The 19,971-nt window shown below is 35.5% G+C and overlaps 1 protein-coding gene across 1 annotated transcript; it reads left to right on the forward strand.

Annotated features, from left to right (window-relative positions):
- The first annotated feature begins 508 nt into the window (after window positions 1-508).
- LOC113075368 (zinc-alpha-2-glycoprotein-like) lies at window positions 509-15,896 on the forward strand. Its single transcript, XM_026248069.1, has 5 exons — window positions 509-681; window positions 13,178-13,417; window positions 13,520-13,789; window positions 14,974-15,222; window positions 15,766-15,896. The coding sequence occupies exons 1-5, from the start codon at window positions 618-620 to the stop codon at window positions 15,894-15,896; spliced, it is 954 nt and encodes a 317-aa protein (XP_026103854.1). The 5' UTR covers window positions 509-617.
- Window positions 15,897-19,971: the final 4,075 nt, after the last annotated feature.

The following is a 19,971-nucleotide window of genomic DNA, read 5'->3' on the forward strand; positions in this document are numbered from 1 at the left end:
TAAAGAGCGCGCGCAACCAGAGACGCGTCAGAGCGCGCGTCTAAAATGGCAAAATGGTCCACACGCGCTCTTCTCTTTAAAGGAATAATAACGGTTTGGCTTACTTCTGACCCTTGACTAAGCGATGCACATCAAGATAAACTAGGTAAGTTTATATGTGGACCCTACTTCTGATCTGCAACTGAGAAGTAATTATACAACAGCTTACCCATCTCTATAAATCAGTCAAAATATGTTTCTCTTGTTAGCAAAGAAAGTTTTTTTTTTCTGAAATAAATTTAAAGATGAGGATTTGAGGTTTAGTGTTATATTGTGTAAAGCCCTTCTGATGAGAAGGATTCTGATTGGCTGAGACTCGTGAAAAGGCGTTTCCAGTTATTCTTGCGTTTGTGTCATTTACTGGCCCCTGCTGGAATGATTCAGTATTGGATTGAATAACGGCTGGAAAACGAAAGTGTTATTTCATTAGCAGCCAGCAATACGCTCAATTATACCTGGAAGAGAAGAAACTTAAGCAGATCTGACTCTAGGGCGAGAGATCGAAATAAAAGGACTGCAAAAGTTGATTCGCTCTCGTTTAAAAGTAGTTTAAACTCTCGTTTTTTATATAGTCAAGAATGCTTTTGTTAATGTTAATATTGATTTGTCCTTTCATTTCTCTTACAAGCAATGCGAATCCAGGTAAGCACATAGTTTTTCTGATCGACGGTAGCAAAATTGGGATCTACACTTTACCTTTTAATGTACAGAGTGTTTTTGCAATTAAGACATATTATTGATGTTGTCAAGTACAGAGAGAACATTGTTAAAAAAGTACGTTGTTAGCGTTTTTAGTCCGTAGCAAAGTAAAATAAAAACTGAAATTTAGGCTGTTATATATATAATAAATAAAAACTGAAATTTAGGCTGTTTTTTATATATATATATATATATATATATATATATATATATATATATATATATATATATATATATATATAAAAAGGCCTAAATTTCAGTTTTTATTTATTTTATGTATAGGCCTATATATTTGTTGGTCATTGTGTATTCTGAAAACAGTTTCTGAAACGTTTTCTTATTTGTGGGAAAATGCGCACCTTTAAAGTACTTATATTCACATTTAGGGATAAACAAGGAACAAAGGTGTACCTTTTGAAAAGATTCCACCTCAGTGAGCACTTTTTTCGGAGTGTAGCCAGCTATGTTCAGCTTTAAGATCAATAGTGCAGACGAATAGCTATAAAGTTAGTTTCTGAGTTAGTTTAGGCTACGAGTCAAGCCTCTAGGGTGGATTTTACGTCCCAGTTTAGATGGCTGGTGTTCCCCTACATTTAATCGCGTGCAAAGATTTCTGTTGGGGAAGAAATGTCGTTACGAGGGCAGTGGTCGGTGCCTTTCATCTGTGCGCTTCACTGTATCTACATTGTTTTTACAAGCTAGAGACAAGCCTCGGCAAGTCGTGTATTCACATGACAAGTCACATTTCACCAGGCTGCCATACAAATTCAGTTGTTGATATCAATATATATATATATATATATATATTTTTTTTTTTTTTTTTTTTTTTTTTTTTTTACTATAGTTGAAATTCCCATTTTACTTCTACTAGAAAAACAATATTTTTGCTATCAGTAATCATGAAATTGGCTACTAATGTCTATTCATGATAATTAAATACTAGTCAAAATGTAAAATGTTACTTTCTAATATTATGAATATCATGATTGTGATTGTAATTGTAATTAGATGTCAGAAATAACAAACGGTTACAGAAGTTTACAGATATCAAGAGTTAACATTTCAACTAGAACACTGTTACAACAGTCATTGTTTTTTTGTTTTGTTTTTTTTTACAATGACATTTGAGTTCATGATTTTAATGTTGCTGTTTCTTGTGGCAGACTAAAGAGTAATGACAGACGGTTGATCTTTGAATAAAAATGTGTTTAGTTAAGGTTTGAAATTCATTCTTTTATTATAGGCTATGAAGTCTAATATCATAAGCCCCCCATCCCGTCACCCAAGACCGCAGACACCCCCCTCTATATATATATATAGGCTATAATAGAGTACCGGCACCTCTTTTGGACCACTTAAAGCACTGCTTGATATGATATCTGTATGTGTAAGAGATAAAGATTGGATAATATGCTTTATCTTTTCCAGGTCTGTGAAGTTACCAGTGGGATATATACGATGAGTAGTTGGAGTATTTATTATTTTACATTTAGTGATTTAGCAGATGCTTTCAACAAATGCAATTTACAAATGAGGACAATAGAAGCAATCAAACCAACAAAAAAGCAATATTATGTAAATGCTGTGACAAGAAAGATGCAGTAAACACAGCAACAGTATTTCTCTATTCTCTGGCAAACTGACATGTTCAATTATGAAATTGTGTATAATAGCTTATAATATATATGCTTCTGAACAACTGATTACTGTACAGATGATGAATAAATTCATGCTTAACCACTTCTGGTCACTGAGGTGTATTTACAGTTATTGTAGTCTAGCTGGTGTTCTTTGTAGTTTTTATAAAGGTAAGGTATTTTATTTCTGAGGCTCTGAAAAAAATAAAAATGACTTTCAAACTTTTTCCTGAACACTCCTCTTTTCTGTAATTGGTTGGATAAATACCTGTAGTCCCACCCCCAAACTCATGCCAACAGATTAATGTCAAACTGTTACAAAGTCAAACTACCAAAGACTTCTAGTGTACTGCATATAAGTGAAATGATCTCTTATAAGATATTTTTATTTTGTCATTGCTACTTGAACAGCGTTTCTTTATCACAGTCCTTGTGACCCCCTCCCTGCTTTGCACATTTTGTTTGTTCCTCTTCTTGCTTTAGAGGTTTGTTCAATTTCACTGTAAATGCCCTGTGAAGTGGACATCAGGTTCCACCATGATTCCAGTTCAAAAGTAACATACATGTTCCATTCAAAGACGGCAGCCTGGTGAAATGTGACTTGTCATGTGAATACACGACTTGCCGAGGCTTGTCTCTGGTATGTAAAAACAATGTAGATACAGTGAAGCGCACAGATGAAAGGCACCGACCACTGTGACCAGCGTCATTTCCTCCCCAACAGAAATCAAACATTTAATTTCTGCTAGTCAGAAATATAAATGTGTATTTTTAACTTTAACTAGTAGCCTACACATATAAATATGTTTTTGATATCTAATAGTTTTGTCGCCCTTTGAACATTTACATGTGTATGATATGATGGCAAAGATGGCAAAGTTCAAATATGGGGTGACTTGGATGTGAGGGATCCAGAGTGATTTTCTGAGCCCTTTTCCTCACTCTGGATGTATACAGTTCTTGAAGGGTGGGCAGGGGAGCACCAATAATCCTTTCAGCAGTCCGAACAGTTCTCTGTAGTCTTCTGATGTCTGATTTTGTTGCTGAGCCAAACCAGATAGTTATTGAAGTACACAGGACGGACTCAATGATGGTGGAGAAGAACTGTTTCAGCAGCTCCTGTGGCAAGTTAAACTTCCTCAGCTGGCGAAGGAAATACAACCTTTGCTGGGCCTTTTTCACAATGGAGTCAATGTGAATGTCCCACTTCAGGTCCTGAGAGATAGTGGTTCCCAGGAACCTGAATGACTCCACTGCAGTCACAGGGCTGTTCATGATGGTGAGTGGGGAAAGTGCAGGGGGGTTTCTCCTAAAGTCCATGATCATCTCCACTGTTTTGAGCGTGTTCAGCTCCAGGTTGTTAAGACTGCACCAGACAGCCAGCTGCTCAACCTCTTGTCTGTAAGCAGACTCATCACCGTCCTGGATGAGGCTGATGACTGTAGTGTCGTCTGCAAACTTTAGGAGCTTGACAGAGGGGTCTTTAGAGGTGCAGTCGTTTGTGTACAGGGAGAAAAGCAGAGGGGAGAGAACACATCCCTGAGGGGCACCAGTGTTGGTGGAGCAGCTGTTTGATGTGAATTTCCCCAGTCTCACTAACTGTTGCCTATCTGTCAGAAAGCTGGTGATCCACTGACAGATAGAGCTAGGAACAGAGAGCTGGGTCAGTTTGGTCTGGAGGGTTGTTGGGATGATGGTGTTGAAAGCCGAACTAAAGTCCACAAACAGGATCCTCACATAAATCCGTTTTGTCCAGATGTTGCAGGATGAAGTGCAATCCCATGTTGATTGCATCATCCACGGACCTGTTTGCTTGGTAAGCAAACTGCAGGGGGTCCAGTAAGGGTCCAGTGATGTCCGAACGGCGTTTCTGGATCAGGATAGCGCATCTTCTTTAACACCGTTACATCTGTACACCACCGTTCATTGATGTAAAAGCATGTCCCGCCACCGCATGATTTCCCCATTGATTCTGCGTCGCGGTTCGCTCTGAACAACTGTCCGACAGATGGAGCGCGCTGTCCGGTATGACGTCATTCAGCCAGGTTTCCGTGAAACACAGAGCAGCAGAGTGAGAGAAATCCTTATTTGTCCGAGAGAGCAGAAGGAGTTCGTCCGTTTTGTTGGGTAGAGAGCGGAGATTTGCCAGATGGACGGCGTTCGAAATCCGCGCTTCCTGAGTCTGACGAGCGCTCCCGCTCGCTTCCCCCGTCTGCGCGTCCTGAAGCGTTTGATCAGCGCCGCTGCTCCTCCGATAACAACGTTCACTAAAGCGTCTGAATAATAGAAATCCGGTAAAAGATCTTATGGTGTGTTCTGCCGAATGTTCAGCAGCTCATCCCTGGTGAAACTGGTCGTGTTTGTTAAACCAAAAACAGGAAAAATGAACTAAAACCGTACAAACACTGGAGAGCCAAGCACTGAAGCAGCCGTTTGCGGCGCCATCGAGTGATCAAGATTTAATCAGATTTTTATCTTTACATTTTTTTTCTGATATCAAGAATTAAAACTGTTACTAGTTTAAATGTTAATTCTTGATATCTGTAAATGTCTTGTCTTTAACCGTTTGTTATTTCTGACATCTAAAAAAGTATTTTTGATATCAATATAATTTCAGATATCTAAATGAGTTTGAGTGCCCATATGATCATAGCATTAGTGGTAAACAGATTTGGCTTGATGGAGGGCTCTGAGAGACTTTTGTACTTTAGCTCTGATAGCCCCCCAAAACATACAGGGATTCATTTTAAGAAAAATTAAATGCTGAAAGAACTAACAATGGAAGAGATAACAGGTTGTAATTTATACTTGGATATTAATTGGAAGATTAGATGGGCATAGGCTACTCCTCACGAAATTAAGTTAATCACTTCTTACTAATCATATTCATGATATCAGAAATGAAAGTTTTTACTAGTAGCAATTCAACTGTTTACATCTAGACATTTGCACTAGTAACCACCCAATTACTGATATCAGAAAGGAGGATCAAATTTCAACTAGTAAGAAATAATTTGTTGATCTGAACAATTGAATTTGAATGGCAGCCTATAGTGACATTTAAATAGTGTAAACACAATTACAGATATCAAGAATAATATTTTACCAGTTAAAGCTGCAGTCGGTAACTTTTGACGCTCTAGCGGTTAATAAACAGAACTGCTTGCGTCTTGCGGAAGAACATCGTAGCCGGAACTACTTCTCTCTGTTTATGTCTATGAAGAATCACAAAGGTACTGGGTTACTCCGCGCGGTATCCCCGAAGCAATCTAAAATAGTCCGAATATAAACACTTATTATAGGTGCACCCTAGTGATTCAGGACAAGCTAAAAACACGGTTTGGAAAATGGATTCATGGTGTACTCGCTTATTATATACATTTTTCTACATTTTGAACACAAACAAAGTTATGGACCGCAGCTCTGATTGGTTGTTTTTTACCGGGAGCGATGGAGTTTCTGAAAATGTCAATAGGACCACTGGGAGGAGCCAGAGGAGCTTGATTTTTTCACAGATTATCTGTCTCATATTCTACTGTCAGGACATAATGACAGGTTTAACAAATATGTAAAAATATATTTTTACAAAAGTTACCTACTGCAGCTTTTCAAAATGTAATTCATGAAATCAAGGATTTGATTTCTGTGACAATGATCATTGTTGATATCAATAATATTTTTTTTACTATTGGAGATGTAATTCCTGATATCAAAATAACCATTGTTATTAGTAAAAATAAATATCCTGATTTTAAGAATTGACATTTTAACTAGTGAAAATGTAATCGTTGATATCGAGAATGCATATCCTGTGAATTAATATAAGTCAAAACGGCTTGCCGTAGGAGACGGTGTTAAAGGCTTATTTCCACAGTTTGTGCTTTCTATCTTCCTCAGAGAAACACTTCCTCCACTACGTGTATACAGGCTTAACCAAATCAGGTCCATTCCCAGTGTTCAGTGCTGTGGGTGAGTCTGATAACATACAGATTGTTCACTACAATAATGAAAAACGAGCCTGGGTAAGAGACAATCTGACTTTAGACGACTGGAACAAAGCTCCTGCAGAACCACCTGAAACTAGAGACATTTTCTTAAATCATCTGTATGATCTGTCAGGCTGCACACCAACTAAAGAGTGTTCTGGTGAGTTTAGTGCTTTTCTCTTATCAACAACTAAACATATGAGCTCAGGAATAAAAACAAAGGTGTCATTTCATCAAGTGGCCACTGAGTATTTCTATACCCTACTCCCTCAAAAGGCACCCACTACAAAATAGTGTGTGTGTGTGTGTGTGTGTGTGTGTGTGTGTGTGTGATTGCAGAGTTACATGTACTCCAGAAAATAATTGGCTGTAAGCTGGAAGAAATTCCTAATGGAACAGTCATTCTCTTTCTTGAGTTTGCATATGATGGACTGGAACTTTCAACCTTCAAGTATAACCTTCTTCCATGGATGGATAAAGACATAGTAACCAAAATGGATCATCTAACTGGACAAAACCCATTCCTCGGAGACTTCCTTGAAAACTGCTCTAAGTGGATCTCCACATTTAACAACACATATAAGAGTAAGTTCTGATTGCAATACTATTGTGTGTGAAAAGTTGTTTATCATCATTATCACCACCATTGAAGACACTTTAAGCCATGTTTAAATATTCAAACCTGTATAACTTTCACTGTAGGAAACAAAAAATCACCTCAACTGTCTGTACAAGTCCTTTATTTGCTTATGTTTTAAATATATCTATTCAATTTCATATATCTTAAACAATGAAGTTAAAATTGATAAAGTAAAAAAGTAAAGTAATGAAAAACATTATTGTTCTTATTGATCATAATTTTGCAGTATTCTTTTTGGGACAAAACAAAATGTTACTTTGTTTTAAGGAAATGAAGAATACAAGTTTGAGAGCACAGAAAGCAATTACAGAATGTTTAATGTTTTTTTTGTTTTGTTTTTTTGTTGATTGATTGCATTATTATTTTCTGCTCCAGGTCGACCAGATGTTCATGTCTTTGCGAGGAAATCTCCTTATGATCGCAGTAAGTTAGTTCTCAGCTGTCTGGCCACTGGTTTCTACCCCAGAGATGTTGAGATGTACATTAGGTTGAACAGAATTAAACTTGAGAACCAAACATCATCTGGAATGAGACCGAATGGTGATGAAACCTTTCAGTTGAGAACCAGTGTGGAGATCAACAGAAACCTCAAAGGATCTTATGACTGTCAGATCATTCACAGCAGTCTGACAGAACCAGCTTTTGAAGAATGGGGTAAATATCACCACAAATACAGTAATACAGCAGGAATACAGCAGGGAAACATGATGATACTGAAATAGATGTTGCTGCAGCCACAAATTAAGTTTAAATTGTCTTAATGCATTTCAGTATTTTCTAAAGTTTATTAAAAACAGTGATTTTACAATTATTGTTTATTTATTATTTTCATTTTCATTCTGCAGATGGAAGATGTTCTAACTGTGAACCAGATAATCCACCGTCTGCTATAACAGGAGTATTGACAGGAGGGGCAATTACCATTTTTATCATTTTTATCATTGCTTGCTTCTGCTTAAAAAGGAGAAGATCATATGGTGAGTTAGAAATATTCAACATGATCATTGTTGCCTTAAACCTCTAAAAAAATGGTTGTTTTGAAGACATTTTAATATGTATGAACATGGAATGGACAGATATATAACAGTATATACTATATGACAGTAAAAACATGTAAACAGGTAGAGATTTTGCTGATAATTATTTATTTTTTTTTACTACAAAGTAAAAACATCAATGTGTGTATATGTTATATATGAAGTTTTATGATATGCTTAATCTTTTTTAGGTCTGTGAAGTTACAAGTGGGATATATAAGGTGAGTAGTTATGATTTGACATCTATATTTGGTATCTTAGCTGACGCTTTTATCAAAGCAAAATGAAAACAATAGAAGCTATCAAACCAACAAAAGAGCAATAATATGTAAGTGCTGTGGTAAGTCCTGGTTGTATAATGCAATACGAATAGCAAGTTTTTTTATTTTAGATATAATATAGATATAATAGAAAAATTTAAGAGATTTCTAGCCTTAGAGAGTTGATTGTTTGAGGAGAGAAGGGTTTTATTATGATAACCATATATTATCATCCTCCACACACAGGTGACTCCACATCACATTCGCTGTCTGTCTTTGTGCAAAGAAATTGGGAAAAATCTAATCCAAATTCAGTCCAAACTGCAGGTACATTACTGTCATGTGTTTTGATCAAGGGCTCAGTGTGGATGGACTGGGATGTGACCAGATTCATTAGCACAAAATCATTTTTAAATCATTTTGGAGCATTCTGAAGAGAGATAGTATTCTTAAAATCCTTAATTCTTAAAAGTTTTTGTTTTTAACAAAACAGAATATTATTGCACAGCAGACTTTGTTTATTATTTTTCTTTGTGATCAGTTGACTTTTTTTTTTCCTTGAAACATTTCAGAGGATGAAAAATACATAAAATGTGTAACATGAAATGTAGTTCTCTATTCTCTGGCAAACTGACATGGTCAAATAGCTTATAGTATATATGCTTCTGAACAACTGATTATTGTACAACTGAATTCATCAAGCTATTATTTTATTTTATTTTATCACTGCTACCCAAATAATATGTACATTTTCTGATAAATCACTACATCATCGGGTCCATTTCAGTTCATGACTGTATTAGCATCTCATTGTCCGGGAAAGCTGTTCAAAGCTCATAATTATTTGCTCATATATGTTTTACAGTGACACAAGAGCAAGCACACACAAAGATGTCGAGGGGCAAAGTACTAAAGATTTGTATAAAAAAAAAAAAAACATTTTAGTAAGAAAACTAAGGATCTGATTCACAGATTTATTGATTTATTATTATTATTATTATTATTATTATTATTATTTTCAAAGGAGTGAGAGGGAAGAGGGAATTATTATTGTGACATTTTACACTTTAGATTCATAAAGCCAGTTCCATTTTATTTGTATATTTTGATCTCTGTATAAACAACATTGGTAAAGCAATGAATCTACTGTATGATTCATTTCTCAGCAAAGCTTTGATTTTGGTCTTAATTGGCCACATGTACAGACATTTTGAAAATCAACTGAAATTACTGACACTGAAATCATTAATTACATTTTGTAATCAAATTGTCCTATAAAAATCATAGTTGTCAAAATATATTGGCAGACCAAAAATAATGTAATAGAAATTTTGAACACATTCAGGAATATTTACTGCAAAGTTACAGTTGAATTAAAATCTGCAGTTTTCTACACTATGATTTTGCATGATATCTGTGTCGTTGTCATGCATTTGATTCCCAGAGAAAGCATGTATTAAATGTATAAGCTTGTACGCATTGTAAGTCTATTTCATTTGTTTCAGACAAATGCATAAATGTGCCTCTTCAGAGAATGTGATGTGTTCAGTGTGCAATATTGGAAATAAATATCTTAAGTGTGAATGTGTGTTTATTAAGTGGAAGTGGAGCAACATATACACGGTAGAAAGATCTTCACCGATTTACAACTCATTTTTGCACTGAAAACAAATATGAACCAAAAGAAAACCAATCTAATAACTGAAAGAAATCATCAAAAAGAAGTATTTTGTATCTTTATTTTCATTAAGTGTTTGATTTTACCAAACAGGACTTTCAGGTTTTACAATCTTCAGAAATTCGAGCAATGACTTCTTGTTAACTGTAGATTTGTTTATTTTTTGTTCATTTCAGTTCAATACATGCAGTAATGAATCTTGTGTGCTCTAGTTCATATTAATATAGAGTTTTAAACTTTATATTATATGCATTTCTTGTTTATCGCCACCTTAAATACAAATCACTTATATTTATCTGAAATTAAATGGACTACATTTTTCCCATAACAATGTGTCGGGAATGAAGACAAAAGTGTAATGTCATCAAGCAGCCAATGAGGAGCAGCAATGCGTTATTTAGAGAAAACGAAGGCTTGCATATTGCCACTGAAAGTGTCAGCTAGATGAAACATTTAAGGTGTTTCATGTTGAATTTTTCGCTTCCTTTTAATTTCTTGGCCAATCGTATAACGGACCGCCTTGAACACTCACGTCTAAATAAAGACTTTTCCTGTAGTGGCGAACTTTTGCAGAAATAAAGCGCGTGGCGCCACCAGAGACGCGTTCAGAGCGCGCGTCTAAAATGGCAAAATGGTTCAGACGCGCTCTTTTCTTTATATGCGTATTAACGGTTTGGCTTACTTCTCACCCTTGTCTAAGCGATGCGCATCAGGATAAACTAGGTAAGTGTATTTGTTTACTTCTGATCCGCAAATGAGAAGAAATGATATCCATTTAAAAATACTCCTTTCTCTAGCAGTTTCAGAATAAACCGAAAATAGGCCGGTCTTTAGTCTACAGGTTTCGTGACAACATAACAGGTGTGTAATGTTTTGCTCTATTGCTTTGGCAAAGCGTGTCAAACGAAGTATAATCGAAAGGCTTTGTGCCCTTAATGATGAATGTTTGCACTTGTTGTTTTAAAGAGAAGCGCGCACTCTGCTCACGCGATCAGTTTGTGATGTGATGGTGTTTTCTGCGGCTGGGTTCAGTGAATGCAGTAAAGTCAATCTGCATGTGCTGTGAGTTTGGGAGCACATCGGACACCCTACGTATTTTTACATTCACAATTTTAAAAGAAAAAGTGTGAACAAATAAATACAGCGTTTCACTATTTAATGAGAAGTGTTTGAAAGCTTTTTCAGCAGTTTCTGTCCGGGTTTCACGAAAAGCCATGTATTTTCTTTGCACTGGTTGCCGTTTTGTTACAGGAGAGGCGCCACACTATTTATGTGAAATGAGTGCAAATTGGTTTAATTCAGGGTAATTGTGACTTTCCCCCAGTTTTCTCAATGGCACAAGTGTCCCAATTTACTCGATTTCACCACATCTGTTCGAAGTATAGCTATACAGTATGGAGTCATCTGAACAGAGATTATTGGTCCGAGACCTTCTACATTGCTTGACACTTGACAGAACTGGAATAGTCTTCTAGTTTCTCTAAAAGTATTTTCACCTGAACCGGATTTAAATCCAAGATAATAAAACTCTTTTATGAAAAACTGATCAAAATTAGCTTAAATCAGGAACACAATTCTGCAATGGGGTTTAAGTTTATCATTCAAGATTATTTATCACCACATTATTTGTTGTTTTTAAGCTAAAACTTTTTCGGAAACGAATACAATATGTCTATGTTTTCTCATTTAAATGCTTGTTTGATTAAAGAATTTGTCGATATTTGTACTCGAAATCAAGACAGAAATACTTAGGAAGAAATTCATTTTTACAGCGTAACAGTTTTTTGTGTGAGCATAGGCGGAGCTTTGGCCATAGGGACTTGGGTAAATAACGGCACTTAATTGGACAAAAATGCCCCTGCACAAACAAATGTAGGCTAATTGCGTCTGTTGCTCACAAATAGAATATAAATAGACATTAAATCAAGATCTTTTCATGTTGCGCCGTATTTTATTTTAGGCGTTTTTACAGATTTGCGCCTTTTAACCAATCACACACAGTTCTGTTGAGTTTAGGAATGCATTGGCCAATCAGAAGCGTTCAGATGAGTCTTCTCTAAAACTCATCAGTTTTGTTGTGCTCGTGCGTGTTCGCTGACTGAATTCCGGACTCTTGCGAATTCCCTCATCATAAAACAACAAAACGCAGATATATGTACAAAGTAAGAGATCTGATTTGATACAATTTATTCTGTATGAATATTTGTGGAAAGTAGGCTATAAAATGATAGAATTATAAATTTCTGACGTTATTATTAAATTTTAATCTTTCTAAATACAAATTCATTACCATTAAAAAAAAAAAAAAGTATTTACCCTAAATCACACCCATGTCTGGTTCTTGCCTAAAAAGACGTTTCATCTTGTGCCATATGGTCATCTCGAACTGCAGAATATATTTTAGTACATGCATTTGAGCGACGTTCTTGTGTGCTGTGTACGTACAGTTTGCAGTTCCAGAATTAAAGAACCATGATGACATGAAAACAAATGTGACAATGTCATTTGACACTTAAACCACAGTTACTTACACAGATAATAAATGCACAGACACTATTTAAACTGAACAGAGTAGACATCACTGAATTCAATGATAAACTGCCTTTAACTGTCATTTTGCATTATTGACACACCGTTTTCCTAATGAATGTTGTTCAGTTGCTTTGACATAAAGGTGACTTGACAGACATTGGTACCACAGATTTGGCACAAACTAGAACTGAAATCACAATATGTGATTTAGTGCACTTCCACGTCCATGACTTCATGGGGAAGAGAGTTGGACTCGCAATCAAAGGGTTTGTGAGTTCGAATCTCGGGCCGGCAGGAATTGTGGGTGGGGGGAGTGCATGTACAGTGCTCTCTACACCCTCAATACCACGACTTAGGTGCCCCTGAGCAAGACACTGATCCCCCAACTGCTCCCCAGGCGCCGCAGCATAAATGGCTGCCCACTGCTCTGGGTGTGGGTGTTTGTGTGTGTGTGTGTGCACTTTGGATGGGTTAAAAGCAGAGCACGAATTCTGAGTATGGGTCACCATACTTGGCTGTATGTCACGTCACTCACTTATCACTTACAAACTTAGTATCAAATCACAAAAAGTCAAGTAATTATATTCGATATATCTGTCTCCCTTTATGACAAGAGTTTTTTGTCCCATTAAAAAGTGTTTTATTGTTTGTGTTGTTTATGTTCCTCAGAGAAGCATTACCTGCACTACATGTTTACAGTCCTGACCAAAGCAGATCTATTCCCAGAGTTCACTGTTGTGGGTGTTGTTGATGACAGACTGATCTCAAACTACAGTATTGAAGTTCCAGATTGGACAAGACTAATTCTGACGGAAGATTATGGGATTGAGACTCTTGTACAATCACGTGACTCTGAAGACTGGTTTATGGCTCAGGTACACATTCTGTCAAACTGCACAAATTGTTCTGGTGAGTTTAATGATTTTTTTCTTATTAATTATCAGACATGTTATGAAATTGTGTGTATGTCCTACTGTAAGCGTCTCATCACTGTTGTGACTGTGATTGTAGAGCTCCATACATTGCAGAGAATAGCTGGTTGTGAAGTGGAGAAATTTCCTAATGGAACAGTGAAGAGTCTGAGAGCATTTGATGAATATGGATTTGATGGAGAGGATCTTATTGCCTTTGATAATGACACAATGCAGTGGATTGTTGAAAGTCCCAAAGCCAAAGAAATGAAAAAGAGATGGGACCCTCAGATAGGACGAAACCAGTTAATCAAGGATTATTTTGGGAAATGCATGGAATGGATCTTAACATTTAACAACACACATAAGAGTATGTTTTTATCAGATTACTTTATCTAGACTATGTGTGTTGTTCAGGTATAACCTACTGTATGTTATAAGGACAAAATGTTGGCAATATCCAAAAAACATGAGGAAAACGGCTTATAAATCCTATAGAATGAAGAGTCTTGTAAATCCAGATTAAAATGCAAAATATATATATGCGCAAACAAACATGTAAATGAAAACATGTTAATCCTGTTTTGACTTCCCTTTTTCTCTGAGATAAGCAAGTACACATGGAAAGGTGCTTCTCTTTTCTAGAGGGTACTATGGTAAACGCGGTATTTCTGGGCTTTCATAAGCGCCTCTTCCTGTCAGAGAATGAAGTTGCATTTTTATTCAGGTCTTTTAAAGTGACCTTTATAAAACTGGCACAGCGTCATCGAAACTCTCACAAAATGCTAAATCGATTCGAAAAAACACGATGCAGCAGCCACCATTTCTGCATCACTCTACCTTCGGGAAATTTTAACCAAAGAATGTCATAGACTTTTCATTAAGACCCTAAAGAATCCTATCAACTTGGGCATCCGATGACATGAGAATTTAGCGTGTCACTGCAGTGGTCACAAAACATGTTAATGCTATAGAAACAGTCAATGTTCTGAGATGTGCGCATGCACACTGGCTGATCTGGTCAAAAGTGTGTAAATGAAATGAAAAATCAAACTAAAACATGCAAAAAAAAATAATAATAATAACCCCCCCCCCCCCCGCTTTTAAACAGATTGCAAATGTTTTATTTAAAGTATAACTCATTAATGCAATAAAAATAATAACATATGAAGTGTCTGTATATGCTTTATATTAATTTTGAGAGCTTGTATATAGAAGCCAGTAAGAGAATATTAACTAGCTTACTTCTCACCCTTTTTATTACACGTCTCTCTAAAAATGTCTACAAATTGATGAAACTGATCCGAGTTCAAGCCATAGACGCTGGTTCAATGGTGATCTCAATTAATGAAACCGCATGATTCACAGATTCACTGAGATTATTACCCCCCAATGGCGGAGATAGTATTAAAGAAAGAATTACAAAAGCAAAAATGCATAGGCTTACTCATGTCTTTCAGAATGCATTTGATGTGCAATCTTCTGTGGAATATATACCCCGCTTTCTTCACTGCATAAAAAAAAGTTTGTTAATTGCGTGACCTATTTCTCCAGATTCACCAGAGGTTTACATCTCTGCAAGGAGAGATTCTGATGATCACACAAAGCTGAATCTGAGCTGTCTGGTCACTAGTTTCTATCCCAGAGATATTAAAATGAATATCAGATTGAATGGATCTGTTCTTGACAACCAAACATCTTCTGAAATCAGACCAAATGCTAATGAAACATTTCAGATGAGAACCAGTGTGAAGATCGACATAAACTCTGAAGGATCTTATGACTGTTTTATCCTTCACAGCAGTACAGAACCAGTTTCAGTAGAATGGGGTAAATCTCACCAGAAATACAGTCACTCACGTATTTGTAGCAGGAAAATATAATGATGCTGAAATAGATTAATGTTGCTGATCACAAACACGTAAAGTGACTCAACTCAGTTTAACAGTTTACGGTGATTATATGCAATGTGTATTTATTATCTGTATTTTCATTCTGCAGATGGAAAATGCTCTACATTTGAGACAGAATCTGATCAAACCTTTAGAGTAATACCTTTGGTTTCAGTGGTAGCTGTAGTTTTTGGTATTATTTTTGGTATTATTTACAAGTGCAAGAAAAGATCCAATGGTGAGTCATTAAATGGCTTGTTTTTAATATTTTAGTTTAAAGACTATTTAAAATACATGGACCGTGTATAATGGTAGAAATATGTAAACATTGTGATATAGATTTTGATAATGGTAAGATTTTTCATTATTGTGTTTTAATTTGATACTGGTATGCTTAATATTTATCAAACAAATGTGAAGTGTGACCCTATTTACATCTGTTTTAATACTGTAGAACCTGTCCCTGCTCTGCGGGGAAGTCATCATCCTGATTATGGTTCAGTGAGTGAGCAGATATCGATGAGGACAGCTGCGAGTGCTGGTTCTTCTGAAGAAGAGCTCACTGTTGATGAATCTGCAATCTAGGCTGGAGTGTGAACGAACAGGTGTTTCATTTCTGTTCATTCAAAATGGAAACTGTATTCTAGTTATCCAGCTCTGTTAAGAAAAAGGTTAGCAGGTTCTAATCTGAGTCAGCTCTTATCACAGTTCTTGTTTATGATATTGTTTATGCTCACTTAAAGTGACACTGCTTTTCATAGTTGAGAGATTCTTGAAACAATTCATAAGGTCAAGATTACATGATATGTCCTACATCAAACTCAGTTCTCTACTTGTTTCTATTGTTTGTTTTTATTTATAACATTACTAAAAAGCTAATCAAGAATTTGTATTTTCTAATACTTATTGCTATTAGATATGATAGTGTTTTTATCACTGTATAGTCTTCTCCATTTACCAGTGGTGTCAAAAGTATTCACATTCATTACTCAAGTAGAAGTATAGATACTAGGGTTTAAAAAGACTTTTGTAGAAGTTGAAGTATCAACTCAAGCTTTTAACTCAAGTAAAAGTGTAAAAGTACTGGTTTAAAAAACTACTTAAAGTATAAAAGTACAAGTAATGTAAGGGAAAAAATGCCATTAAGAACAAAAGCTTGGGCCGTGCCACAGGGGCCTATTGTGCACTACACCACCTCCTCAAAAAAAAAAAAAAAAAAAAAAACTGTTATGTTCATGTTTAATACAAAAAAATGTTCATGTTTAAAAATTTGGGATGCACTAGGCTACCTGTTTCAGCCGCATAAATGTCCATTGAAAATTAACGCATTTTAGTAGAATGCAAATACATTAAAGAGCTAGAGATATGATGACTAGTTGCCTATAAGTATTGTTATGGTGCAAAAAGTCAAACTTCAGAGGCATGTCATCAATAACCTTTAATGGAATGTAAATGTACATCCAAGCTTAGCTGCAGGAATCTGCGATGGCAATGGTCAAGAACATTAGTGCAGGCTTAGTAACAATTACATTATAGTGCTGTCAAAATAAATGATTAATCCAAGTGATTAATCAAAAACTAAAAATGAAAAATAACTCCTAATCCTGATACCTTCTTGATTGATAGCTTCCTGTATATGCTACATACGTCTGCTGTGTCCAGTGTTCGGGGGGTAACGAGTTACAAAGTTGGTAAAGCCTAGTTATCACAACATTGTCAATCGCATGATCAATCGCAAAATATGATAATTTATTCAAACGTCACGCTACCGAACTAGCTACAGCTTAATTTGTGCAGGAAGAGAAAGCACCCATTTGGTAAATGAGCCAGTGAGAAATAATAAATTTTAAGTAGGGTCCAGTGCCCTTTCGATACTTTTAAAATGGTACCGGCGCCTAAACGGTGCTGAACCGATACTTTAAAAAAAAAAAGAACCTAAAAAAAAAGCTATGGATAACTTTAAAGAACATTACAAATATTTAAAATAAATCCATAGCTTTTACCTTGCTCTCATTTCCCAAGTTGTGCTTCCCTTAATCTAAGGCTAATAAATGTATTTCACAATCTGGGTCATTATTTAATACAAAACCACGCATAAGGTTTCTACTGTATCTCTGTCACTCACTCTGATATTTAGTTAAGATGAGTGCTGTCTGTCACTGTCTTAAATCAGTTCTGTGAATTACTGTATGCTCATTCTTTATAAAGTAGCAACAATGTCATTTTTAAAATACAGTACTGTGCAAAAGTCTTATGGAAAAGAAAAAAATTAGTATTTTCACCCCAAAAAAAGGTTTTAAGACAGTTATTTATATCGTTTGCTGTACACTGTAAAAAATTTCCTGTAGAAATTACAGTAACTTACTGGCAGCAGTTTGCCAGTAACTTACTGTAAATTAAACTTACAGTAAAAATACTGTATTCATATTTACAGTACCATTTAACTTGCTGTAAATGTATTTGCAGTAATATATTTTTTTACTGTAAAACACAATTATGTTTTTTTTCTCCTTTTATATATTTTAATACAATAAAATATTACTTTACACTGTGAAATTTACTGTAATTGGTTCACTTTTGTTATGTATTGTAAAACTTTACAAATTATTGTATTTCAACAGGTCTCATGTCTCAGTAGTAAAAACTATAAAAAGAAACAAAAGACTGTTTAACTTCTTTTATTGGTTTAATAGTTAAATTGTAATACTTGAAATAACTTAATATTCTTGCAGATTGTACTTTCAGTTTTCCAAAAACTTGAATACATTTCATTACATACATGATACATACATAAAAGTTTCATATTAAGAGCATTTTCAAACAACAGACATGAACAGATTCAGTCATAAGAACAATCTTAAAAATTTACTAATTCAGAAAACTCCTGTGTAGAATGTATTTGCTCTTAGTAGCATAATAGTTTTGCCAGCTGAAATCCAGAAACTCCTTAAAGGGATAGTTCACCCAAAAATCTGAATTAGGTCATTAATAACTTACCCTCATGTCGTTCCAAACCCGTGAGACTTCCGTTTATCTTCAGAACACAGTTTAAGATATTTTAGATTTAGTCCGAGAGCTCTCAGTCCCTCCACTGAAGCTGTGTGTGTGGTATACTGTCCATGTCCAGAAAGGTAAGAAAAACATCATCAAAGTAGTCCATGTGACATCAGAGGGTCGGTTATAATTTTTTGAAGCGTCGAAAATACATTTTGGTCCAAAAATAGCAAAAACTACGACTTTATTCAGCATTGTCTTCTCTTCCGTGTCTGTTGTGAGACAGTTCAAAACAAAGCAGTTTGTGATATCCAGTTCATGAATCATTCGATGTAACCGAATCTTTTTGAACGAGTTCACCAAATCAAACTGAATCGTTTTATACTGTTCGCTCTCCAGTACGCATTAATTCACAAATTACTTAAGCTGTTAACTTTTTAATGTGGCTGACTCGTGAACTAGTCAGTATTTTGTTCGTTATCTGGCTCAGCTCGGTGTTCATCTTCAGTTCTCTCCTCACAGCAGTTCAGTCAGTGTACTTTTTGAGTAAATGAATTACTCCGGGATATTGGTTTGTTTGAACTCAGAAGTGTCAGCCACATTAAAAAAAGTTAACAGTTTAAGTAATTTGTGGATTAATGCGTATTGGAGATGCGAACCGTTTAAAATGATTCAGTTCGATTTGGTGAACTGGTTCAAAAGGATCCAATTACATGGAGTGATTCGTTCGCGAATCGGATATCACAAACTGCTTTGTTTTGAACTCTCTCTCACAACAGACACGGAAGAGAAGACAATGCTGAATAAAGTCGTAGTTTTTGCTATTTTTGGACCAAAACGTATTTTCGATGCTTCAAAAAATTCTAACTGACCCTCTGATGTCACATGGACTACTTTGATGATGTTTTTCTTACCTTTCTGGACATGGACAGCAGACCGAACACACAGCTTCAATGGAGGGACAGAGGAGATAAATGGAGGTCTCACGGGTTTGGAACGACATGAAGGTGAGTTATTAATGGGTGAATTAATTTTTTGGGTGAACTATCCCTTTAATGAAGGAGGATACATGAGGGTTCAGACCAGAGTTCTTCCTTTGCACCATCTTCCCACTTCTTTTGATGACCTGGAACTTTGAGGAGCACTTGCTGTTGTCAGGGTTAACATTTAACCTTTACATAACAGAAAAAAAGTTAGATCATTTGATGTGAAAAATGTCTAACAAAACAACCAAATACTCACAACACAACCAAATACAGAAATGCACTGCAAATGGCACAGAACACAATGGAAATATTTCCAGGGGACCCAATATGTGACGAACCCGGATGGAGCATGTTTAGTACTCAACGTCTACTTTTGTTTTCTTGCAAAAAATACAGAGATTACATATTTATGACATACAACTTTATATACAATATAAAAAATGTAAAAAGAACATTAGGGTGAGATATTAATCTATACATTAGTAACATTGTAAAAAAAATTGTAATGTTATGTTTAAATAAGTTTCATAGGTAAGAAATGTAAGGTAATATAGGGTCCAAAGATGAAACAGCTAATTTTAAAGTTGAGACACACAGAGATAAATAAAGCATATTACAAAAACTTTTTTTGTATAAAATGTATTTATTTGCAACAGTTATGTTAACAGCAATAATAAGAC

The sequence above is a fragment of the Carassius auratus genome, unplaced genomic scaffold (assembly GCF_003368295.1).
Source record: "Carassius auratus strain Wakin unplaced genomic scaffold, ASM336829v1 scaf_tig00016903, whole genome shotgun sequence".
Taxonomy (NCBI): Eukaryota; Metazoa; Chordata; class Actinopteri; order Cypriniformes; family Cyprinidae; genus Carassius; species Carassius auratus.